General features: G+C 40.8%; 1 protein-coding gene across 2 annotated transcripts in view; it reads right to left on the bottom strand.

Annotated features, from left to right (window-relative positions):
* Positions 1–26,405, bottom strand: part of ppp1r9a (protein phosphatase 1, regulatory subunit 9A) — a 46,033-nt gene that overhangs the window by 14,783 nt on the left and 4,845 nt on the right. Inside the window, exons 3-7 of one of the 2 annotated variants that reach the window (XM_014997395.2) lie at positions 12,630–12,762; positions 11,850–11,970; positions 7,637–7,741; positions 2,969–3,104; positions 35–181 (exon numbers count right to left, since the gene is read on the bottom strand). In XM_014997395.2, coding sequence (XP_014852881.2) covers positions 35–181; positions 2,969–3,104; positions 7,637–7,741; positions 11,850–11,970; positions 12,630–12,762 — 642 coding nt within the window. Of the gene's footprint in view, positions 1–34; positions 185–2,968; positions 3,105–7,636; positions 7,742–11,849; positions 11,971–12,629; positions 12,763–26,405 lie in introns of both variants that reach the window. The other variant, XM_014997394.2, reaches the window with a different exon arrangement.

Raw genomic sequence — 26,405 nt, forward strand, 5'->3', positions numbered from 1 at the left:
GAGATGTCTATTTAACTGTATAAAGCGAGTTTACCTCTCTGAACTTCTGGTACAGCTTAGTGGCATCCAACTCCGAAGGAGACAAGATGTCTTCCGTTTCCGGCAGATCAAACACCTCTATGCTCTTCTCGCCACCCGCTGTTGATCCCGTTTCCTCGTCATCGGTGGCATACTCCCCCGTCTGCTTTAAGAGAAATGAAAAGGAAAAAAAAAAAAACAGTCATATAGTTTACACACAACAAACAAAAATAGGATAAATACCAATTCTCTCTTTGGCCCTTTGACAGAAAACTGATTGAGCTTTAAGCAAAAAAAAAAAAAAAAACTTGTTGGAGAGCATACAGCATTCTGCTTTGCAAGTTTAGTCTAAAACAGTAGCAACCTTAAGAGGTCAAAGAGTCTGTTTTGATTTCCGTCCCATGAAAGAAATTTGTGAAAAGTACAACTTAAGATGCTGAGTTTTGACAGTTATATTCATTATATTTATGCATGACCCTTGTTATGAATAAAAGATGGGAAAATTTAATATAAAGCTAAATGGAAATTATTATTATTATTATTATTATTATTATTTTTTATATATAAGGAACTGTCAAAGGAAGCCTAAAGCGATGTTGACCTAAGATATGGGTACAATACTCTATCACATTAAGCAAACCACTGGAATAGTAACAGTTAAAGCTAAACAATGTGACCCATATTGTGACTTGACTTGAGCTAAAAGAAGGAACATTGCTATGGACGGTTCTTGTCTATAAATAAGCAAGAATTCAGGTTGCAGGTTAAACCTGCCATTATCTACAAATTGCAATCTGCTGCATAGTTTGTAGCTAGCTAGCTAGCTAGAAACTATGTGGCTAGCTAAAAAAGGCTACAGCTAGCTAGCTGCTGTAGCCTTTTTTCCTCTTTCTTTGAACTCCACAGGGCAGCACATCACATTACAGTGATGTACCCAGTGTTTTTATTTTTTTATTAAGCCCTGATGGTAAAGGCTTTTTCCTAAATCCACACTCGGCCCTGTTTCAGTTTCACACAAGCTACGCTTGCAATGCTACTGCTGCCTGTTACATAACGGCTGAGCAGTGTGCTTTGGTGCAAAAAAAGAAACTTGAAAAATAAAGTGAAAGAATCATGAAATAACATTTCACGAGTCAGCAGTGATCATATGTTATTCTTAACATAAATGGATGTCGGATTTTTATATTACATCAAATGCAAAAAAAACTAAGAAGGCAAAACGAGTGGCGTCTGGAGGTGTTATATTTTCAAATCTCTAAAATGTGTCTCCAGATTTGACATTTATGTGAGCCATTACTGTGTTTCTTCGTGTCCCTCTCAAAATACCCTGTAGCTTAATGAACATTGGCACTGACTGTTGTTGTGCATTAAACCTATATGGAGGGGTCGATTCAGTTTTTGGCTGACGACCAAAAGAGACCAATCTTACCAGTGATGTTACTCTAAATCCTAAAAAAATCCTGACATAGTACACTCTGTAGTGAACAGTTGGCAAAATTTTCCTTCTGATTTTTCTTCTCTTGTACAGGCACGATTCATGGTCTCTGGTCTCATTATCTTGGCCTACATTGTCTCCTCGTCTCTTTTCCTGCACCTATCACCTCTATCCATAAAAACGGAGCTCGGTCTGATTGGTTTGTGGCTACAGGGCCATCGTTCTACGTTACATTCCCATATACTAATGATGGAATTAAACTCTGGACACTGACACTTTAAGTGAAGAAGGAGCTTTTCAACTAGTTCTGACTTTCATTGTTTTTGCTTAAATAAATGTGACTTAAGTATACCTTAAAAAGTACAATTTATTCTAATCTTTTCAAAACCTCTATATTGTCACCAGTTTCCTCTTCAATCCATCGACTTACATGTTATTTGGGGATGATCGTTAAGAGGTTAAGTTATTCCTTAGCCGAAAGCTATCATTAATACATAATGTACTGTTTGTAGTTTTATTTTGTATCACATAAAATTCCAACAAAACAAAATGAAGTTCATCATTTTAAGATGAAGAAGGTTTGCCACGAATACTTTTGCAAGGCACTGACTGAATATTTTCATGCCAGGAATGATTTAAATCTTTAATAAAACTCTGAACTTGTTTTATTAAAAGTCGTTGCATGTCAACATTATGAAGTATCGAGAGGGGGAAATACATGCAAAGACAGATATTCTAGGTGCAAAAGTCTGACTCTGCACAGCTTGGTGAGCCTTCTGCCAATAGCCAAATTAGAGCCGCAGAAGCTTTAATGACACTTGACAGTGTCGTACTTATGTCTTGCTATAACTACAGAAGTGCTAGATTCAGCATCAACAGCCCGAAAAGGAGATTCTTAAAGCAAAACCATTTTATACGCAACGATCACCGGGGAATGAAAGATTTCACACTGCATGGATAAAACACTACGCAGAGACACGACCAGACGACAGCCTTTCCACAGCATGCATTTTACATTTGCACTGATCTTTGCTTCTTCCAGTGATCTATTTCATGCAGATGCAAAGTGCAACTGTGCCTATTTAGCTCAAAACCAAAGAAAACACGAGTTGCGACGCCAGGAGCTCAGTGTCTGGAGGATTAAAATGTGCTGTGACTACGCATCAGAACCAGAGGGAAATGCTGAGTGATGCAGCTCTCAGAGCATCCTCTTAGTCTGCATGGCGGTGAGAGAGCATGTTTTTCAATGCTAGCATCAAAAGCCTACACTGTCAGTCAGTTTTATAGAGCTAATAAGCTGATACTTCAAGCCAGCTGTCACGAGAAAGAAGCTGATTAGCATTAAGTGACAACCAGAAGCCTCATTTTTCATTACACTGTCACTTGCATGAATTGTTGGGAGCGTGTGAACTTAAAATAAATGGCCTTTCAGGACCCAAACTAGGATTCCCAGTCCCGTGTGCGTGTGATGCTAACATTGCACCAATCGGGGGAAGTAAGGATATGTGTAATTACCTCGTCGTCATCCGCGTCGTAGTGGGCGTACTGCTGCTCCAGGAGCTCTCTCTGCCTCCTCTCCTGCTCCAGGGTCTGCTGGATGAGCGTGGCCACCTCACTCTGCTGACCTGGGCGCTCTCGGCCAATCACAAAGCTGCACGGACAGGCATTGTTAAATAACATAATATTATATAATACGATACGATACGATACGGTACAAAATAATATAAACTTAAAAGTTTCACCACGGTATTTTGTGATAATATTGTGATGACGGTTAAAGTGACGATAAGAACTGCTTAGTACTTCTCTTGTTGTTAAATGTATGGCAGTGACAGCATGACACGGCAATCGTTGCGCCGCAAACTTAGATATTGCCCTTTAAAAAATTTGCAACAGACTTCTTTAGGACACCAATCATAAAACGCAGTTTGATTGGTGCCACCAGAACACCCACATTAACTGTATTTAACCATGTTTTCAAATTAATTGATACTTATTGATGTTTTTATTGACCAAACAGTGGAGAAAATAGTAAAAACTAACCATCCTGACAATGTGGACAATTTTGGGGGAGAGGGGTTTAAGTGTCATTACTTTTGTTGTTTATTGTGATAATAAAAGCAGAGTTCTCATCATAGAAAGACATTTATCACAATACATGATAAACGATACAGTAAATACCCACCCCTATAATATAATATAATATAATATAATATAATATAATATAATATAATATAATATAATATAATATAATATAATATAATATAATATAATATTGGTTCTTTAAGAACAAACAAGAAAATTATACATTTCAAAATAACCATACCATATACTTTGTGTGACGTCATAATAGGCAAGTGTGGATTATTGTTTTAGATTTTATCTTGATTATGTAAGAATTTAGAGCAAAAAAAATAAAAGCAAAACAAAACGGAAAATGCGATTGTGAAATACTGTCGTATAGGGGATAAATATTATCTAAATGGAGTTTGATCTACCTGATCAGTAGCTTTAACTCGGCTCCTTTTAGCTAAACAATGTGTTTCCCGGGAACATGCAAGGAGACGCGCACGTCGAGCGTCGGTGACCTGGATCTTGTCGTGTTTTTGTGCAGGGAGGCCAGGCAACGGCAGCAGTCAACGAGAGAGAAGCAGAGGCCCAAAGCCGAATAGCAACGACAGCGATATTTGCTGACGTATCAGAGCGAAGCTGGGGGGACTGGATGTGCATAATAATGTGCAAAGCCAGTCTGCACAGCAGGGCAGCCAGCTATTAGCCTGGCAGGGATTTAAACCAAATGGGAAAAAAAACAAAAACAAAACAGACTGTGCCTCTGTAGGGACACAAAAAATATCCAACTCAAATCTTCAATGTGAGAAAGAGCGACCCTTCTAAAGTTTGAGTTTTGGCTCCCAGATTGCAGGAAGTGCACATGTTCCTCAGCTTAAACCTTTTGACTCACTGCGTGCGTTGTTTCTGCAAATCAGGCGAAAAATGTCATTATCTCCAATTTATTTTTTTTTCTCTCTCTCTCTCCTTACAGCTAACACAATAGGCCAATAATTAAAGCAAACGTTGAAGACAGCAGGGTCCAAGCGTCCGTGTGCACATGTGTGAGCGAGGTCCAATCTGTGCGCGTGAGAGAGGGAGAGAAGAAAGTGGATTCGAGATAGGACCCAATCAAGTGAATTCGTTTCCCCCGAGCTCGTTCGGATATTTCTAAGGGCCGGTAGGAGAAGGGCTTACGCTCTGGCAGAGAGGCACACTTGATCTACATGTAAAGGAACAACTGAAGGACATGGCATGGAAAGAAAGAGGAAGAAAAAAAAAATCCACAGTGATAGAAAGGCCAGTGGAACAGTGAGGTCCTTCATGGACAGGCGAGGGGACGTCTGAGGAGTAGATGACCTGGAAACAGCCTCTCTCCACGTGCGAGTGGAGTTTGTCTCGGTTTGTAGCTGCCTCCTCCTGCTCTGAGACAGCCAGGCGGGAGGGTGCTGGATTAGCCGAACTGCACGCACACACCGCCAGAAATGATTTATTTCTGCACTCCAATTAAAACGAGGATGGCTCTAATATATGGAATATCATGGTGTTCCTTCAAATAGATGTCTAGCACTCCTTCAATATTATCCAAGATGTAATAAAATACGTCAACTTGGCAAAATTGTAATATTTAATAGGAACCAATGAGCTACTTTTTTTAACTGAGCTAAAAATAAATAAATCAGGGTTGAAAACAGTTTTAAAAAATCTGAAAAATGTTCTTACATGCCAAATACATGCCAAATTATTTATTTGGCATGTAAATAAAATGTTGTACGTACATTTTATTACGTACAACTGTACGTAATAAAATGCGTACAGTTGTGCATTTTATTACGACCGCTTTCTGTTGGAAACGCCACATGGTTTGCAACTACATTTAAACTACATTTTACTCGTAGTCAATGAAGCGAGGAGAGGCTCTGTCTAATACCTGGATGATTCGCTGCTGAAAATCGGGGTTGAATTTAGCTAAAAAGGAAAATCTGGGACATTTGGCCACGAAACCTCTTGTGATCAGACAAAGTGAGGGAAGGATTTACCGAGGAGGAGGAGGTGGAGGAGGAGGAAGAGTGAGTGAGATGTGATGGAGGAAGATTGAATATCGAGTGCGAGTGAGGAGGTGGCAGCGAGAGTCGAATCTGGTCAGAAATAACACAGGGGAGTGAGACGGAAATAACCTGCTCTGACTCGTCAACGTAACATCGACGTTCTGGTTTCGAACATCACGATTTGCTGCGTGACGGAAAAACTCTGAGTTACAGTTTGAACATTTGCACGCTTTTTAGTTCTTCACTTATTAATCTCTTCATTTTTTTGCGGCCAGGATAGACGGGCGGATGATAGATGTTCACCTTTCCAAGGCTGCCTCACCGACACGCACACACACACACGCACACACACACACACACACACACACACACATCCTGCTGTGTGGAAAACCTCCACTGTCAATATTAGTTCAGCAAACAGCATCTGCTGGGACAGCAGTGTGTTGTGACACCAGTGGACATGTCTTCAGGTTTTCTACCAGGGCTGCATTTCCACAACATAAAGCATCTTTTGACGTTTCTGCCTCATTTAGAATATAAATAGAGGTCGAAACCCGATCGATTTATTGATTATTTTTAACAGCGACGTGGACAACTCTCCAGATGTTACTGCATCGACGGCTTCAAGTGAGAAAAATCTGTGTAATGAACCTTAACACAAGCTGGAAGTCTTCAACTGTGACCTGCAATAACAAGTGCGTCTGACTTTTCTTTGGTCGTTTGAGTCAAAGAGACAAAAGAAATGAGAGGAGAGGAGGTTAGGAACCACGGCGAATGTTGAAAAAACACTAAGCAAACCAAAGGAGAATAAAAGACAAGAATCAGTTGGAGGCTGGTACGGCAGGCTGTTGCCAAGGACAGCTTGAGCTTTTCAAATCAAAGCCTTCCTGCCATGCTTTGAGTGTTGGTGTGTGCGCGTGCGTGTGTGTGTGTGTGTGTTTTTCACAGCGAGTATGGCGACTTGAGGGGCGGCTTTGTGATTTCTGCACCATGACAGCAGGGCTAAAGGAATTCAGAGCTGCAACGTTCAGACGCCTGCTGGTCCTGGGTAATTTTAAAACATTTCAAATCTAAATGTGTCTTGTTAAATCAAACCAGCCTGTCGTTTTCTTTTATCAAATATGAAAATGGACTAGTTATGGATATATCATAAAGTGGAGTTTTCCCCTTAGGCTCCTCATTGAATTTTGCTTGCAAAATAAAAAAAAAAATACAATTTTTTTTGCTTTTTTAAGTTTCTGTTCACGTTTTTTTTTTTTTTTGATAGATAGTGATTTATTTTGCAGGGTTTATCTATGCTTCTGAAAAACATGTGTTGCTATGGCTGATTCAGGCTTTAAGGCATGTACCTATTGAGCAATGAGGCACACCATAAGATTTTGGATCAAATTTGACCTCAAACAATTTCTGAAATATGCTCCAAAGCTGCCAGGAAACCAATCGGTTTATGAAGTTTCAGCAGTGAGACTGGCCAGACGCTCAACCAGAAATACTCTAGGATATTGCTCTCATTATGAAAAGTGTGTATTCTCTCTTTAACTTGCTACGTGACGTTTCACCAAAAATCAGTAATCATGCGAGTGAGTATAATTTTGACAGTTTGGAAAAGAGAAAATGCACAACAAATTTAAATTTGGGTTCCCTGTTAATGTTTCTAAGAAGAGTATCATCTCCTACTTGTTTTAGGGGTATTAAGGCATTAGATACATTGATTTTTTGTTGTTGTTTATATGTTGTATTTATTTCCCATAGTTAAAGCATGGATTGTCTGCGAACGTGAGCTTCTGTATAGAAAACAAAGAGAGAAATCGATAACTTAGTGCCGTACAATCAATCATATTTCCAGCTCCTTACATCTCATTTTAAAAAGAAAATCCAAATACAACACAAACATTAATATAAAGTTTTCTCTAGCAAATAGTTTTTTTTATATATGGTTTAAGAAAGTCTATATATATATATATATATATATATATATATATATATATATATATATATATATATATATATATATATATAATATTTATTTTTTTTTTTTTTTAGACTTCACAAGAACCAAATTTATTTGGATGTGAGTTTTTCCTACCAAACGACTCCTGACGTGTTCCTCAGGACCGAAGCAGCAAAGCTTTGGGTCACACCCACCAGACTGGTCCCGTCCACTTCCACAATCTGGTCATTCACCTTGATCCTGATGGGCACAAGCAGAGGCATCAGGCAACGCCGGGCTGTGACGAAATGAGCCTGAGAAGTTTGACCCAATTTTTTTCTCATTAATTTCATGTTCACTGACCCACGTCATACACGTTCAAATCATTTTTATGAAGTGCAACACGGCTGCTTCAGAGAACGTTCACAGAGGGAACTTCTGATTCCTGCAAAAATCAAAAGATGAGGCTAAAAAGAAAAAAGAAAAAAAAGCTACGGAGGCTAACACGGATGCAGAGGCCAGGCAGTCTTTCACCTTGGGCTACATGGTACATAAAAAAAATAAAAATTAAAGCTTACAAAATTCCTTGACCTGAAACTGAACTACAGATAATAATAATAAAAAAAAGACTTTAGTGCCAGGGAAGTTGCAAGGAAAGACATTTTAATGCACATTCTTGATAACTATTCAGTTTACTTGAAAGTATTTTGGAATTGTTTTAAAAACTATTATTATAAATCCTGAGTGCCTTAAAGATGCAGAACATATTTTTTTTCTTATGCAACAAAGAAACTCTTACTGAATGGGTTCTCATTATCATATCAATCCAGGTGTGTTTTGTTAAATAGTTACTAAGGGCTTCTTCATTTGATTTTATTCATTTTTTTTAAAATCGACCAACAGAAATGGAGCCAAACATTATATGCAACACTATAATAATGTGTACTTTAACCAATTGCGCCAATGCTGAGGGAAAGCATTGACATCATCATAAAGTCATGAAATATTCATTTTAGAGTAACGCTGAGACGTCCTTTCAAACTAAAACACAGCAAACTCTTTGAACGTTTTGCTGCAAGTTCATTCAACAACAATAATAATAATAATAATAATAATAATAATAATAAACACAAGGAAATATTTTCTTTGGCATACGTCCACTGCTGTGCCCACTGGGTTTTCAGTTTCTCTCCAAGTCTGCCACATAAGTCCACCGAGAACACGGCAGCTAACGGCAGGGATTTAGTATGGCTGTGACAGCCACAGCGTCCAGCTGAGCCGTGTCACATGGAGGTAAAGAAACCCAGCGGCTCTGCAGGCGGACTTGTCTGTGCGAGGCTCAGACACTCTTACTCCTTTTTTTTTTTTTTTTTTACTTCCCTGCTCTAAAGAAATATCTCTTTGACTTTGTGCAGCTGAGGCTGCGTTGCATTGAACTGTCAAATAAATACAGCAGTAAAAAAAAAACGAAAAAAAAAAAACGTAAGACTGTAAACAAAGTGACAGAAAAAAAGTCACTTAATTGTAATAAAAGCAAGATTGTACGTTGTTGATAGATATTTTGGAGAACCTCTTTGATGCTCATGCTAAAACGATGTACATGCACGACTATGACACTTTCTAGTATTTTGAAATAATGAATTTTAATCAAAAAAGGCATAATAAATAATCATTCTGAGTGGAGGCACAATGCTAATTACCAGGTAAATTGCGACGTCAGTCCCCTCCACCTAATGAGGCCAAGCTACCAATACGCTCTGAATCTTACTGTGATTTAAACATGTATTTATTCTAATGCAGTGCACAAAACACAACTTAGTTTTTTTTTTCCCCCCAGTCTCCTTCGAAATCACCTTGCCAGGCTGCACCGCTAATCAAAATAACTTTTTTCATTTTATGCAGATGTCGTCCCAAGGACGAACCCGTTAAGATCAAAGCAAGGCGCTCCTATTTCAGTTCGATTGTGACGGTTCTGGTTCTGAAAGGTGACACATGCTCGTTGTTGAATTCATCCTCCATTTTTCACTTTCCCCTGGTAGATTTAAGGAGGCAGCGGGACTCAGAACCAGTCCGTAAAATCCCTTTCTTTACACTTCTGAGAAACTGAACAGGTCTCGAGTGATATTGCACCTCGTTTCCTGTGCGGCACGTCACAGGTCGGTGCAATTTTGTCTGTTTCCACTACAAAAGTGGCCCTTATAGCACCAATAATGGGCCCCCTTCAGTTTTCGGTACTTAAGGCAGTGGTAGGGTATGATTAGGAGAGCTAGTGGCGTCACACACAACACAGTCCAATGATTGGGTGACAGAAAATCACCCCTGCTTGCAATAAGTGTCAAAGTTTGGCCTTGACATTTTTGATTTGAAGCTTGGCATCTCACCAAAAAACCACAACCTTGTTGGGAATTGAAAATGGTGGTTGAGATGTTTTTTGTTCAAGGAGTTTGCAAGAGCCACCTCCGCCCATCCGTTGAGGTAAATCTATGGGCTAATCACCAAATACAGGCTATGAGAGAAAGTCAACAGAACTGTTTGTTAACCAAAGAACATGTGCAATTTGAGAATGCAGTATTTCACATAAGCCACAGAGGGAAAAAAACAAAACAGGAGTAATCAAACAGAAAAACTCCCAACGGTTCCAAATATTTTCAGTGAACATTAACACAACGTTATCTCAATTCAATAAACAGCGGAGAACAATTGATTTCACAGTCAAGTCGGAAGGAGGCTCCGATGATCTACAAGGATAGAAAAATGAGTTTGTGCACGAACACAGCCTTCCCGTTGTCTTTTCCACTTGTTCTTTCCACTTTTCTCCTTTCCCCGAGTCGCCTGAACTGTCACATTGGGGTAAATCAAATTTACCCCAACGTAAAAGCAGCTTCTCCTCTGCTTGGCTTCTCTCTCCGCTCGCTGCACTTTTGAGCTAATCTCACTGTCGTGTTCTGGAAACCTGCAACCGAGGCGCCTGCTTTAGAGGGTTACATCAATCCCAGAACAAAACACGCCCACCACTAACACCTTTAGAGCGTCAGAATCCAGACTTCGGAGCGCTCCACGCTCTCGTGCAGCAGCAAGCGGTCCGGCCTATCAGTGTTTTAATCAGTTTAGAGGGAACAGGAACCACATCAACGCACCGATGGGTGGAAGCTTGCGGTTTGTAGGCAGAAATCACAGCCTCCCTGCTGAGAGGCTGTCATATCCTGTATTCCTGGCTCAGTGCTTGCTCTCCACTGTTCACGCTCAGATGCACCATCCGGAGACAGAAACAGAAACGCACTGTGAAGATGGGAGAATGGGGATTCTGGGTAAAAATTATAAAGAGGAACTCTACGCCCTAATGCGATATCTCTGTCGAATGATATACCTAAAGCACATCCCCGTATAAGAACCTTGCGTCTCAGCAGATCTAATCCGAACCCCTGCTGATAAATCTGACAAGGACAGAGCGCGACCGAGCGCACATGGAGAGAGAGACTGAGTGTGGAGGTGGGCTGGCAGAAACAGTAACAAAAAAAAAAAAAAAAAAAAACTCTCTTCCACAGCTGGGAGATTTTTTTTTTCTCCAACAATTGGACCTTCAGTAGAGTCTTTGCTTGATATTTGTCACGATTTGTCGGGTTGCAACCGCAATGTTTTGCACATGTTATCTGGAATTTATGTGAAGTAGGAAAAAGACGCTTCGTTTTTAAAATTTTTTCTTTTCCGACCCCCTTTACTTTGACATCCATGAATAAAATCACAGAAGCAGGAGAAAAAATGTGATTGTGAAATAAAAAGCAACAAGAAGTCCAGCTTGAAGTTTCAGATAAGACCGCGACTGAACATCTCAGAAAACATGCAAAACTCTAGATGTACCAACAAAAAAAAAATAAGAAAAACATCGCTGTTCAGCACGTCCCCCACAACAAAACACGGCGGTGGCAGCATCATGCTGTTGAGATGTGTTATTTTAGTAGGGAGCAGAAAGCTAGATGGAGCTAAATGATGGGAAATCAGAATAAACCTGTAAAACTGAGGTGGAGGACACCAACACTAAATGTAAAGCCAGAGCTACAACGGAATGACTTAGATCATATATATGTCATTTAGACTGGCCCAGTCAAAGTACACACTTTTATCCAAATGAGAATATCTGCAAGACGTAAAACTGCGGTATAAACTGTGATGTTATGCAAAAAGTCTACTGGTAGAAACATGCGACAGCTAGAATTGTACCCATTTACCACTCTGTGCTCGTCTATCACAGAGAGTCCCAATAAACATGTTGAAATTTGCGTTTGCAGTACGGACAAAATCTGAACATTATTGTAGGGGCGTGAATACTTCTGCAAAGCACTAAAGTTAGCAACATGAGCACAGCTCTCACCTGCTGTCTCTCTCGGCAGCTCCACCCTCGATGACGGTCTTCACGAAGATGCCCAGTTTCTCCAAGCCTGCATCGGCACCGACGCCCATCCCGATGATACTGATCCCGAGGCCGTCTTCGTCTGGACACACGTGTTCATTTCGATATGCGTTCAGGGGGAATTCAGCAAAAAAAACAAACAAAAAAAAAAAAACAGTTTTCTTTTTTTTTTTTTTACATCAATAGAATCAGCTTGGAAATAATCCAAAAAAAAAAAAAAAAAACTTTAGGAGGATATGTGGAAATATTGTTCAACGAAGGCATTTAAACATCAATAATTCATTGGTTAGGAGCAGAAAGAGACATTTACGTTCAAACGGCTTCACGGGAAATAAGGAATCGGCTGGATGAGAACTTCTTCCAGCCCCCTTCTTTAGTTAATTATTTACAAGCTGTTCGGGTTGCATAACAGTTAGTCGATGGAGGAATCCTACAGCGTTCTCAGTTTCTGGGCAATTATGATCTGCATCATGGGGGAAATGCATCAGCAGAACAAGACAAGTGGAAAAAGAAGCCCTGGGGGAGGAGCCGATGACGCATTCTTCACAAATGCGTGCATGCAGGGGAATCTCCGTGCTTTTCTTGGACAAACTAGGAATATTTCTAGTATGCTAAGTTAGCAACATGAATATTGTTAATAATAGAAAGCATCCCGATGATTGTGTGTGTGTGCTTCTCTGTCTCTCAGGTGTAATGAGTAACTGACAGACCGGTTTCCTCATTTAAGACGTTCTTTCCCACCTTTCTCCAGTTCCACAGGGAAGAGTTCCAGTTTCTCCACCCTCTTCTCCAGCTCGTACTCCGCCGAGGAGGCCACGGGATCCACTTCCTCGTTACGTCGGTCGTAGTCCTCGTTGGAGTAGGTGTTGAACACCTAAAAAAGAAAAAAAAAGAACGGGAGGAGCAGATCATGGGTTAAATTTATGGCAACATGCAAATATGTATCAGTGCTTTTTTTTTTTTTGCATTTTCATATCTAACAGGTGGAAAAAGCTCTATGTCACTAGAATGTAAATATATATTTACTATATATGGTTGAGAATATCACAACAAATCTCTTCAGCTTGAACAATAAAACGATGCAATTGAAAGAGTTCCTACGCGTTTTTCATGTCAAAATGTCAGACTTTTCCAGACCAAAAATTACAGTTTAATGGATCTCTTAGACAATTTTTAAACTGCAAAATAGGTTAAAAGACAAATGGACTGACCTCTGGAATTACGTTAATATTTATACGCACTTTCCTAGACTTCAGAGGAACCCTGTAGTTGTAAAAATTCAACTTCTTCACACACTGTAACATTACAGCAACATTAACCAGCCACAAAAAAGACCTAAAGCGTAGAGGAACATGGTAGGGCGATGGATCCCGCTTGTCCTTCTCCCCCAGTCAGCTGTCACTTCACATCTCATCCTTCTTGCGAGTTGCGCTCCGCAACAAGCAGGAAGGACGAGACGCAGAGGGGGCAAAGCTGTGCACCGACTGACTCGAACGTGTCACTGACTGCTGACTGCTAATTCTGAAGATCGAAGTAAATGGCTGTGCAAAATTGTTCGAGCAGACACATAAACATGCCAGGCGATGTTTGCATGTCATCGCCCGACGCGTCATTGATCGTGTTCATGACGCGAATCGCAGCCCGTCACCCACACGGACTGCTTCTGTTAAAATTGGTGGCAACCGCCCTGCGGTGCCGTCTCCTTGTAAACAAGGATTTTGTACAAAGAGCTAACCAACCGTTCATGACTTCGTGACGTCAGTCATTAAAGGACAATAAGGCATCATGTTGCAGCACAAGCATTGATTAAACCCGAAGGCCACATTTTGACTTGGCTACTTGGGATGTGTGAGGAAGGATGGAGTGCGAGCGCCTGTTCTCTGAAACACTGACAAATAACAGGGCCCGAGGCATTATGATCGCACGTGTCTTTTCTTTAGCAGATCTATGACTAATATTACTACAAAAGCAAACACGCAACAAACTGCAACGTCTAAAAACGGGCCCCTGTTAATGGGACAGTCTAGCTGTGCGTGCAGCCAGTGGGTAGAGTGGCTTGGCGTGCCGCTGCCAGGGTTGGTTTCTATTCCGTCCTCTGTGTGATCCAGAGTGAGCGGCATCCTTGACCTCCCCTGCCATCAATAATTCAATGGGATCAACAGCCCTGCATTCATAACACTTCCATGCAAGCAAGATGCATGCATGTAAATGAAGTCTCACACGCAGTCACCAGCACAATCCCACACATAACACTAGGCAAAAAGGAGGTATTAAGCGCACCTGAAAACAAGCAGAATGTACTAGGGTTACATACAATCATAGCTGACATTAGAGTGATTAATTTATTTTTGAAGTATTTGGGAAAAGTCAAGAAAACACTTCCTTTTAACAGCTGTCAAGCATGGGTGAGGGCGGCATCATGTGTGGGGTCTTTTATCATGACCTGTGTTGCTGGTGCACATCCTTGCTAATGGTGGCTGTAAGTAAAACTCCCAGCAAGCAATTTGCACATATTTGCTTCTAACGGAGAGAAGTCACCGTAAATAGGTGTCGCATCAGGTCTCAGTCCCCACCATAACCTTTAAACGAACACAGACACACACGCGGACACGCACACACGCAAGCAGGCTGCTGACAAATGCTAACACCAGCACTTGTACTGTCATAGACATCCAACGCCGCTATAGGCAGTCAGGGCATTCCCTAATGGCCTCCCTACGTCACTGTGTGCTGTCTGCAAACACATTACCATGTGGATAGCCCACTTGAGAGAGAAGAGGAGGTCATGAAGGAAGATAAGGACAGACGAGGGTGGATCTGTGAGGCAAGGAGAGATGAAGTGGTTTGGGGTGCAGTGATGGAGAAAAACGGGGAGAGGGGAAGGACAAAACATTCAGAAAAGGCAAAGGATGAAGAGGAAAAGTGCTGATGACTCGGAAAAGGACGAGATAAATGAAACTGTACGCGCGAGGGAAACAAAGAATTGAAAAGTGGAAAGGGATTCGGACTGCGCCAACAAAGAGGAAGTATTTACCCACGAGACAATGACATCTGATAGTGTAACTAGCAGCACGTCTCTGTCCTGCCGAACGCAGACCAATTTCCTAGAAAGAGCCGACCCAGCACGGTCAGTCGATGCTGTAAAAATTACATCTCCAAAGATCTAAAACAGGATTTAAAACACCTCCCCAAAAAAACAAATCCTCTGTCCAGCTGTCTAATAGCCACGACCGTAATTCTAACATCCGGCCTCACAAGAGTGAACAAGTACCTGCTGGTTGTTTTGAGGGACTGGAACTGCTTCGTTTCAAAGGACACACTCTTCCTGACCTTGAGCTGGGCCAATTACCATACCGGTCTAACAGAACCTCATTTACATTTTATTGAAAACAGCCCATCTAGAAACCCATAACAGCCAGGAATTTTTATCTGTAATAATAGTGTTGCACTTAACTGCATTAAAACTGGATCGAAAGCTCAGTAGGCAGACAGATACATAAAAGCTACAAAAACACATGTACATTAGAACCACAATGAAATCAAAATACACATATAAACCCATACTGCACATTCTCGGACATATTCCAGTGAGTAAACACCATTGGTGAGACACCATTGACCAAAGTGTGACATAAAACTGTTTAACTGTGTGTGTATTAATTAATTAAAGTTAATTAATCTAGTAAAAGAGTGCTTTTAAAAAAAAAAGAAAAAGGAAATAACACTTTGACTTGGGAGATGCTTCAGTGAGTCGGTACTTAACCTTGGAGGTATGAGGGGATGCTGCTGCCTGCTGCTTTTATTACCACAGGGAGGGGAGGAACGAGAGCCAGCCCAGACATGTGGTTGGCAACTTTTAGTCGGACAGCTGTGAGACAGACTGTTCAGGTCTGCTGCTCGCTGCTAATGGCTACGCTTAAATGGAGAAGCATTTTAAGTGTCGATAAATTACATGCGTATATTGGTTAGTATAGGTAGTAAGTATATCAACACCCCAAGTGTAACAACTTATTTATTTATTTTTTTACATCATGCCCATATTTCAAACACAAACACGAGGCAGCCCGACTTTACATGTGTTACTGGCCCAAAATCTGACAGGATCACTAAGCACAATTTTACGTGCGTCACTATTTTTGGCAAGCATAATCCAATACATCGAACCTTTTAAACACTGGTATCCGTTATCAACCGAGTGAAATAATGACCACAAACATCTAGACAGCTTCATTTACGTTCAGGCACAGCTGAGTGTTCCCTGGGATATACTCGACTGTAATCCAGTTTCTAGTGAAGAGGCTTTAGTCGACTAAGCGCGCCGCTCTACCGCTGAACCGAAAAAGTCTCTCGGAGGGTTTACCACAACACAAAGTCATTTGCATGTTAATGTATTCGTGTGCTCTTGCTGCAATCCTTCAAAGCTTTGGAAGTGACTTTGTATTCAAATACTAACCCGTTTTCACAAGGTAAGTATTTGCGCAGGATAGTTCTATTAGTTCTTGTTCAACTTAGCTTTTGTAACAACCCAGAGATTGGCATGTAGTCCCTTGCAAAAGTCTTCATGCCCCTTTAGCTTATCCACATTTTGTCACCTTACAGCCACAAACAACACAAAGAACTGATCGTTCATTAAGTAGAAGGAACGGCTCGTATTCTTTTAACAATATTTTATACATAAAAGTCTGAAAAGCGGAATTGCATTGGCGTTAGCCAACTGGGTCAATAATTTAGGATTGCAGCTGTAAAATGATACGTCTCTAGTGTTGTATATCTAGTGACTTTGTCCATTCAAGCTCATTCAGATTGTTTGGGGAGAACAATAAACGTCAATATTCGTCTCGGCTCAGCTTCTCAATTGAATTTCAGTCTGGACTTGCACTTGACATTATAACTCTTGAATATGCTGCGCTATAAACCATTCCAGTCTAGTTCCAACTTTCAAAGCACCTAAAAGGATTTCTTGATTGATTCTCCTACGTTTAACTCCATCTTCCCTACCATCCAGTCTGCACAGACTACCTAAAAAGGAATTCCCAATTTCCACTCCACATTTAAATCCATGCGAGTTTGGGATAGAATTGTTACATTTAAGTGTGAATACCTTTGCAAGGAGCTGCATGGTCAAGCTACTTTTGCGCAGGCCGATCTGACTTCTACGTCAGCAGCTGAAAACATGGTAAACCCCCCGAAACGTCATCACGTTACACTTACTCCGTAGTAATCCAACACATGTGCTTTTTGGGGGAGTTTGGGGAGAAAACCAATCAGTCTGGGGAAATCCAGGTTTTCACCAAACATGAAAATCTTTAACCAGAAATAAAGGCTCGATCTGAAACTAGACCTGCAACCTTCTGGCTGTGAGGAAACTTCATATGTTTGTGGCTTAAGATGATCATCCTTACAGGGGACAAAGTACATCTTAACGTTTGCTCATTCTTGTGTTTGGTATTTTAATTTATTGTAACTATAATGTGAACTTCCTTTTATATCATTGTATTATTTTGTCATTGTTCTTCATATCTTCATATTCCACAAATAAAACAATACAAATAATATGCTACACTTTGCATCTCATTGCCTCCCATTTCTAATTTGACAAGGTTTACATTATTTTCATACACAACACACGGATCAACGCTCCCAACTCCAAAAAAAAAAAACCCTCGAAAATCCACGTGGCGTTTATAGCTGCGAAAAGCTTCAACTGCAAATATGGCAGCTGGGCTCAGCAGTTCCACTTGAACAGACCAGCTCGTTACTGGAGCTGCTGTGGCACAGCAGATGTCTGGAAAGCTGCAATTTTAGCCCGGCATCTCTTTCTGTTCCTTTGTTTGAATACACATGTACAGCACCTAACAACAGTACTCATACAACTTGACATTTTTCACATTACAATGGAAAAATTGCATGCATTTATTTCTTTTATTTTTTTAATGCTTTCAAAGAAATGACAAATACAAATCGGAAAAGCGTGTTTATGTTCTCAGGTCCTGCTGGTCAGTCCTTTGCAGCACCAGCTTTGTTACAACTAGAAATCCTTTTGCGCTTCGCTCCTACTGGCTTTGCACATCAAAGCTGTTGCCAAATCTTCACAGAAACCCCCCCCCCCCAGAATTCAGTCAGACTGAAAAGAGAACATCACTTTTTAAGAGTTACAGCTCTCTGTTGGAGTTAGGTCTGCACTTCATGGTTTGATCTAACCCATTCTACTGCAGCTCTGATTGTAGGCTTAATGTTGTTGTCCTCAGTCTCATTTTTTTTTTTTTTTGTGCAGCCTTTAGCAAATTTCTTTGAGGTTCCCTTTAAACGACTTGTGGCAAACATAACTTCTGCTTATTATTTACTTCGCAGGCTTGTTGCACTGGACTTTATTTAGAGCGTCATAGTAAAAGGGGGCTGAACACAAAGTAATTCGGTCCACTACACAATTATGTGTTTACGTGACAAAACGGGAGAAATGCTCTCATGGCAACAGGTCTTCGTGTAAAAATAATAGGACTGCAACGCACTTCAACTCCAAAACACACAATATTCCCAGTTATCAAAGCTTCCAACAGCAAAAATGTTGAATGCAGTTGCTCTTCAACAGACCGGCTTCTTTTTTTTTTTTTATCTCAAGGCTTCACAGTCTAGAAGAGATTGATTTTAGTCATGAGGTTCAGGTTTATTGGTGCCTGTGGATATTACTGCAGCTAGCAGGACACTGCAGAGTCCTGGGCAGCTTGATTTCGGAGAAGAGTCGCTCTACGTCTTTACACACATACAGGAAGCTCAATTCTTGAAGGAGAGCATTTGCATTTATATAAATGTCATTAATAAAAAGGGAATTATGAACCATGCATGTGTTCTGAGGGAAGTGCAGTCTGATTCGAGCTTAAAATGTTGTTCTGATGGTTCAAAGTGCTGAATTTTTCACGTTATTAACTATTTATACATGCTGAATCATGACAGAAGTCGAAGCTTTGCTGATGTGCATCTCCGCTCAGCCGTGAAGTGATGCAGCTGCAGGGTTCCTCCGATGGACGACGATGAGCCGAAGGATAAGGCTGTTCAGCAGAGAGAGAAACGGCAAGAGAAACAAATACGCAAAAGAGATAAGAGACGAGATGGAGAGAAGGTGGACTATGAATTAAAAAAGGAAAAAAAAACAGAGCAGCAGTAAATAAGGGGTAGGCAAAATCCAGAGGGACAGGCAGAGAAACAAAATGACTCATTCGACTCATGAACTGGAGGAGTGGCAGGAGACAGTGAGGCTATTGAAGAGTGAAACGAGCAATAAGAGAGAAAATAAAGAAAATGAAAAGAAGAAAAATAACAGAGAGAGCGGCTCAGGACTGGACGAGGCCAGGAGTAATTTGCTCCAGGGTTGTCTGAGTCCCTGCCTAAGAAGACGCGGCGCGGCGCCCGTTCCCTGCAAATAGCCTCTGATGGTATTAAACTGGGTCTTTGCTGTATTGGTGCCAAGGCTGTCGCCTTCCAGACAGTGGGACGCGGCCCGGGGCAACGGGAGGCAGGAAAACCCAGGAGAAATGGTGCTGCAGCAGCACAAGCCCAACAAACGCTCACAGTGGATTAACTACTCCCCCCCACACACACACACACACACACACACACACGCAAACAGGGTCCGTTCTGGTGCAACAGCTCAGCACATTTGCATTTCATTACCTCTACCTGTGATCACCCACACACACGCACACACACACACACACACACACACACACACACGCACACACACACACGCATACAAGCTTGGGAGCTGACAGGTGCTGAAGAGAGTGTCTGGATTCTGAGGGAAGGAGGCATTTGCTGATGACGGCAATAACAGACAGAGATTGACAGCTATGAAGATGCTCAGATGGGAGGAGGAGAATGTGAGAAAAGAGAGGAACCGAGCGAAACGTCCACTCTGCGCCCCTGCACTGGGACGAATGTGAGAACCGGGGAATTTAGAGTCCCATCAGGGTCAGCTCGTCTGTCATCTTGAGACACATCATCTGAAGATTTTTTTTTTGTTGTTTTTTCTTTTTACCATGTCAGATTGATTTTCATTCGGTGCAGAAAGATTATTTATGTAAGTCGATGTTTTAAAATGAACAAAAAAGTGGTGGCGGGAATGGAAAGGCTGTTTACTTTAATTGGTGCTTTTGTGACAGATTTTTTTTTTTCTTAGCTAAAAGCTGATTTCTAGCTATTGCACAATTCGACTGGGTGCCACGATTCCCACTAACAACCAACCTACTAGCCAACGGCAAGCGGCACACATAAACTGTCCTAAATCAAATGGGGAAAATAAAATGTATATGTTGGGATAAGAAACAAAATAACATTTAAATTGCAGCAGCAGAGGACCACTTCTTATTTTTTCTTGCAAGAGAAAACACACCCATAAGCTCTATCACGTTTTCTCAAGCTACAACTACAAACGTCTGTGTGTTTATGTGATAACCTCAAGTAGAAGAAAAAGCATACAAGGCTTTCAAAATTAGTCAGGATTTGACATCTGAAAAGTGTGGCAAGCACTTTTTTTAATCGGGATCTCACGGTGATCTTTCCTTTTTTTCCAATCTTCCTTTAATCTGGTGTTGAAAGAGACATATGGAGGAAATCTAACAATTCACATTGCCCTAAAAAAAATAATAAATGCACCTCCGGTATGAAACGTGGCAAATGGCATCATCGTGCTGTGGGGGATCTTCTTCGTTCAGCAGGGACAGGGAAATTCGGAACAGCCGATGGAAAGACGGATTAAACTAAATAGAGGACAATCCTGGATGGAATCGTTTTAGAGGGTTCTGGAGACTTGAGACTGGGTCAGATGTTTCGTACAGTCAAAGCTACATGGGAATGGCTTAGATCTCAGGATAGTCACGGATTAGAATGGAACAGTGAAAGCCCATAAATCTGAGAATTTGCCAAGAATTAAAATCGCTCAGTTTGGTCTGACTGAGCCGTTTTTTGGGGGTTTTTTGCCAGAAAATGGGAATTTCTTTCCCATTTTAGTAGAAATAGGAAAGACATTTTGGCCTTTTATATGCACGTGGCACTGCCTGTTAGAGGCCTGCCCCAAAAAACTTTGTCTGATTGGTACTATTCTACAAATATTTGTATGTTTTAGTGCATTCTTTTTCTTTTTATTTAATTCTCTTTATATCCAAGGAAAAATTATTGAATTTTAACAACATTGTCAAATTCCAAATGTGCAAATTATTTTATGTTTGATTCACTGTTATAAATAACAGAAAAGCAGAAGCCTAACGTGCATTTTTTATTTTTACGTTATTCAGCACAGGTAGGACCACTAGGTATTTGGGTAGGTGGGCACTGGAAGATTGGTCATGTCAGAGGCTGCTGCTGTACAACACCTGAGATGCCACAAAAAGCACAAGGTCCATCTCGTCTTTCCTGGATGATAAAAAATGTATGCACCCGTGGAGGATCGGGTGGCCCCGAAACACGAAAACAAAAACACAACTGTATTAAAATTAGAGTGAGTAGGATACGCGTACAAACACAGGCATTAATATCCGAGTCAAAAGTTGTATACATCAGAGAGAGAGAGAGAGAGAGAGAGAGAGGAAAAAAAAAAGAAAAATGCCTCGGAGTTGAAGCTCTTCCTTTTCTGCATCTGAAAGCAGGATCGTTACAGAAAAGAAAAAAAAACAATATCTAATAGATTGTTTTTAATAAATCTTTCATCACCGCTGAGTTTTACTGCTGGATAATAAAATACTTCTCAGCCAAATTTTTTTAAAAATCTTTCCACACAGGCAACTTTATAACGCCATAAAAACAGTATTACTTTAAATTAATAGAAAATAACTGAGACATAAGACACCAGTTACTGTAAATGTGCAGGATATTGACATTAAAATGAATTTAGCGAAAGAGTCCCAGCAATTATTAAAGCAGACCAATGATCCAATGATGGTGATGATTAATGCTAATGAAAACATTCATAACATTAACAACTGCACAGTATTTTCTGCTTCAGAGTATAGTATTATTATAAATTATTATTATTATTATTATTATTATTATTATTATTATTATCATAAACTAACAAAATGACTTTTTGTGTGAATCTTTACATGAAAAGGTTGTTTCTATTCTATTCATTCTAGTCAGGTCAAAATGGTAAGGATAATTGGTTACTCTAAATTGCCCAGAGATGTGTATTTGTATGTACGGGTGCTTGTTTTGTGTGTGTTTGTGCTGCCCTGCAATAGACTGGTGACCTATCCAGATTGTACATCGCCTCTCACCCGGAAACTAGTGGAGACAGACCCCAGACCCGGAGGGTAAAACATGCAGACTTGCTGACAGAACTGACTGACAGGTTCTGGGTTATAGGCTCCATAAACACCACAACCAGTTAAGGGTCCATCGATTTTGTTTCCTCCAGAAGATATTTTTAAAAATATTTCATAGTTTGTATGTAATCCACGTCGTGTGTAATTCCGTGTATCTGCATCCAGATACACGGAATTACTCCACTTTAGGGATTTACTCCTAAAGTGGAGTAATCCCATCCACCAGAAAACAAAGTTGGAGGCCAGAGTTGCTGGCCACAGCTCATCTAACATGAGTTGGCCTTTACATGACTGTGCTAAGTCACGCTCAAACTAAGGATGCTTTGGAGTCCCACATGATCCACGCACATCAAAAAAATAAAATCCATAGAATGAACTGTTGTGCACAGGGGGAAAAGGAAGAGCAGACACTGGTTCAGCCAGGGGGCTTCTCCGCCACGTCCTGAACCGAAGGCACATGAAAGAGTTTCCAAATCCTCAAGAGAAATAACCGCCTCTTAATGCCTGACAAGTCTGTGGAGTGGGACTGAGTGAATGTGAGCTGGGATTGTGTCTGTTGTTTTGGCATGAGCAACTCTCTTTCATCCTTTACCAAATGCAATCGTTTAAACTTTTTGTGTTTCCCTCATGGCCCTGTTACACCCAAAGAGAAGTGGAAAACACTAGATAGATGGATAAATATGGATAGTCAACAAAACCCTTTTATGCCTCCAATCAATTTGGCAGAACAAACACCCGTCTGCATTCAGGAAACCTTTGCTACAAAGGGGTGACGGTTAAATATCACTTTGATCACGGCTCTGACCTCAGATCCATCCGACTCAGGATTGCAGTGATGATGCAGCAGCAGAAACTAATGGACATCGTCTGTGTGTATGATCATCGAGATCAGAGTGGAGGGAGGGGAGGGGGGCGATTACAGAGCCACTTCAGCGGCCATTTAACTGCTGCTCCACTCATCATATCTATTTAATTCCATTAAGATACTGCAGTATCGCAACTAATGAAACCACAGTGGCTCTACATGCACAAAACGGTTCTGAAAAAAGTGAAAACAGCTCATGCAGAAAGAGAGAACCCAACGGTTGATTGACACAGCAGAGAGGCGGAGACCCAAGATGTCCGTCTGATGTACAGTAAAAGACAAGAGGCAAGGCGGCAACAAGTGACGGTTGCAGCTTTTATAGGTTGCAGGCACATCCGAAGTTGGGGAAATTCAAACTGGAAGAGATGTGCATGATAAATTCAGACCGCACATTAGGCTCTCTGCATTGGATAAGCTGAGCACAACGCGCCCTGACAACAGCACATCAAATGTGTGACAGAGGACCAAATCGACTTTAATGCCTGAGCTTTAATCTGTTGGCCACACACTGAACAAGTGAACGGATGTCGGGGATAAACCCTGCAGTTTCAATTAGTATGAGACCCGACTCTTCTCCGTTGGTCGGTGCCGCTTGGTACGGCATACGACCGCTGCGTCTGCTGGCTCAAAGCGGTCACTTCTTAGTGGGTCAGCGAGGACATTAAAAGCTGCGATTTACGGCCAACGAAGCAGCTCAGCGAGCCTGTATTTACGGAGAATGAGGCCAACTTTGACCCAGATGGGGCAAATAGTCTGATGTTTATCAGATATGGTATTTGTCATGTTCAAAGTGACGTGTCTGTCAAGAGCTCAGAAAATCTGACGTAGAAGCAGCTGGACAGAATTTGACCCAGTGGAGAGTTAAGTCAAAGGAACATCTGCCACAGTAGATGCTGTGGTATTTTTATTTTAGGCCAAGTTTGGACGAGAATGCTGTCTGGAAACTATTTTCGGATGTTGCTTGGGGGGAAAGTTCCACATTTAGATGAAACTGCGAAGACACCTTGAATCCACTGTAATTGTCATGTCCAGCCACTGTGTGGCGCTGCGATCTTAGCATGGTGTCGAAACAAACACAAGCCTTAGCTTTTGACCCTTAGCTTTATAGCCCGTCTTCGTCTTTGACGTACAAAGAGCTCATGTGGCACATATACTTATATTTTTTTTTATCAGAAGATGTGTTGAGCACAGACAGCACAATGCTATTCGCCACTTTTTTTGTTGTTATCTGAATGCAGGTGAGTGTTCTGCTTTCGTGTTCCCGAAATGTTATCGGAGACTCCGATAACTGAAGAGGTGTAAACAAACATCTGGACCGCACACAAAAAAAAAAACACACAAAAAAAACGTTGCCGTTGTTCTGTCAGATCAGCATACCTTGTCAGATAATCATACGCTTAGCTCAGACATGTATACGCTGTCATTACCATATGATTTTATTTAATCAGCAACATTGAATCATGACGTAGATCATCATACACTTTGTTATTAACAGCTGTATGGCATCCTGACTTAGCGGTTAAGTAGGTTAATGAGTTTTACACGGGCGTGTGTTGTAGTTGACTGCAGCGGCAGCCAGACCTGCTTTAAATACACTTTGAAACCACGACAACGCATGTATATTTATCTAATTATCATATTATATTATAAACAATTTAATGACTTATTTTCGTCATAACTTATTGCGTATGCTGAGACAACTCAACTGACGGTCGGACTTCTTAATGCGCATGCGCGGGCATGCGTACTAGCTGCATGTATGCTATCCTGACAGCGTATGGCTATCTGATAGAACACCGTTTTTCACTCACTTCTTGAGTGATGCCAGACTCAAGAAGACAAAAAAAACCTTTGCTCAACATACTACAGAAAATCTTCTTCTTGATAGCAGATAATCTAAGAAATGATAAGCCAAAGTAGGCGTCCTCAAGTGTGATCACCTTCTTCCTGCACCTAACTTAAAAGCTGTGTGATTAATCGAGTTTCCAATAATTTAATCATTTTTACAAAAGGAGGAGGAATACGGTGCATAAGTACTAAGACTTGATTAGAATTATGTAACAGAAGTTCGAAACCATCTACAGTCTCTACCCACTGGGGTCAAGCTGGACTCGTGCTGGGGGCTGAGAAAATAGCTTTGTTTCCTTCACCATAAAGACGAACAAAAGACAGAACCCCGTTTGTTCCTCATGTGCTGAGAGCAGAGGGGGAGTGTAATGAAGAGGTGGGAGGGGTGCATGTCTAATTGGTTGTGAGTTTGCGTGTGGGGTGGGGGCAGCAACCCTATTGAATATTCAATATGATGAATGAGCGTCAGGGCTTTTCATAGAAAACAGAAGCCTTGAAACGCAAGACCACATCAACAAACTGGGGCAACAAGAGCTGTAGTATTCAGATTCACTGTGTTAATGCGCCCACAAAAGGCACAGTCTGAGTGTTTTTCTGACATCGTGAAAAAAAAATCAAGCCGATAACAAAAACCGAACACAAACGTGAAATCAAACAGGCATTTCACATCAGGTGAAAAGCATCGCAATTCGCAACTCAGCATTTTGATAGAGGTTTGAGCTGCTATAAACATTAGACACTTGCTGTAATGTGCAAGTGTTGGGAAGTGAGAGTGAAAACCATAGAGAAATCGAAAGAGCTGTCTGAGGCCTCCGGAAGCAGCTTCTGAGCCTGGAAAATGATCTAAAAAGGTCTCAAATGAATCTGATATTAATCATTACACTGCACAAAAAAATAGTCTACGTGTGGAAGACGCTCAAAACAACTTGTTCACCCTGAAAGCAGACTGTAAAACCCTAAATGTAGCATCAAAAAAAAAAATCGTAAAATGTCATTCCATTGTCAACAAGAGGTGCATACCTGTGCTATCAGAAAGAGACTGTTAACATTTAACTTTCATGGATGGAGAAACTTTTACTCTCCAAGAAAAATGTGAAGGCAGGACTTTAGCCCGAGGGGACAAAAGGCAAAGATAAGGACTTCTCTAAAGTCAGATAGATGAATAAAATAAACATCTCACAGCTGAAAGTGACAAACTTTCCTTAGATTGATAACAAAGAAAGGCTGTTGGCTACAAGAAGTGTCTCACGAGAGTTGATGTTTTTTTGTTTTTTTACCGAAGGGGGTATGCTACCTATGAGGGTACACCCCCGAACTAGTTAGTAGATACATTTTTGTAAACTTTTATGAAAAATAAGTAAAACAATGGGGATGTTTGTTTTTTGCGTGCAATGAAAGTTCCATTAACCGTAGGTAAATCAAAAAGATAAATATGGGAACTTCTCTTTTAGAAAAACAAAATATTTAATGAGGCATTCTAACTGTCTTAAT

The sequence above is a fragment of the Poecilia mexicana genome, unplaced genomic scaffold, assembly GCF_051168715.1.
Source record: "Poecilia mexicana isolate PSO_F unplaced genomic scaffold, ASM5116871v1 scaffold_11, whole genome shotgun sequence".
In the NCBI taxonomy this organism is placed as follows: Eukaryota; Metazoa; Chordata; class Actinopteri; order Cyprinodontiformes; family Poeciliidae; genus Poecilia; species Poecilia mexicana.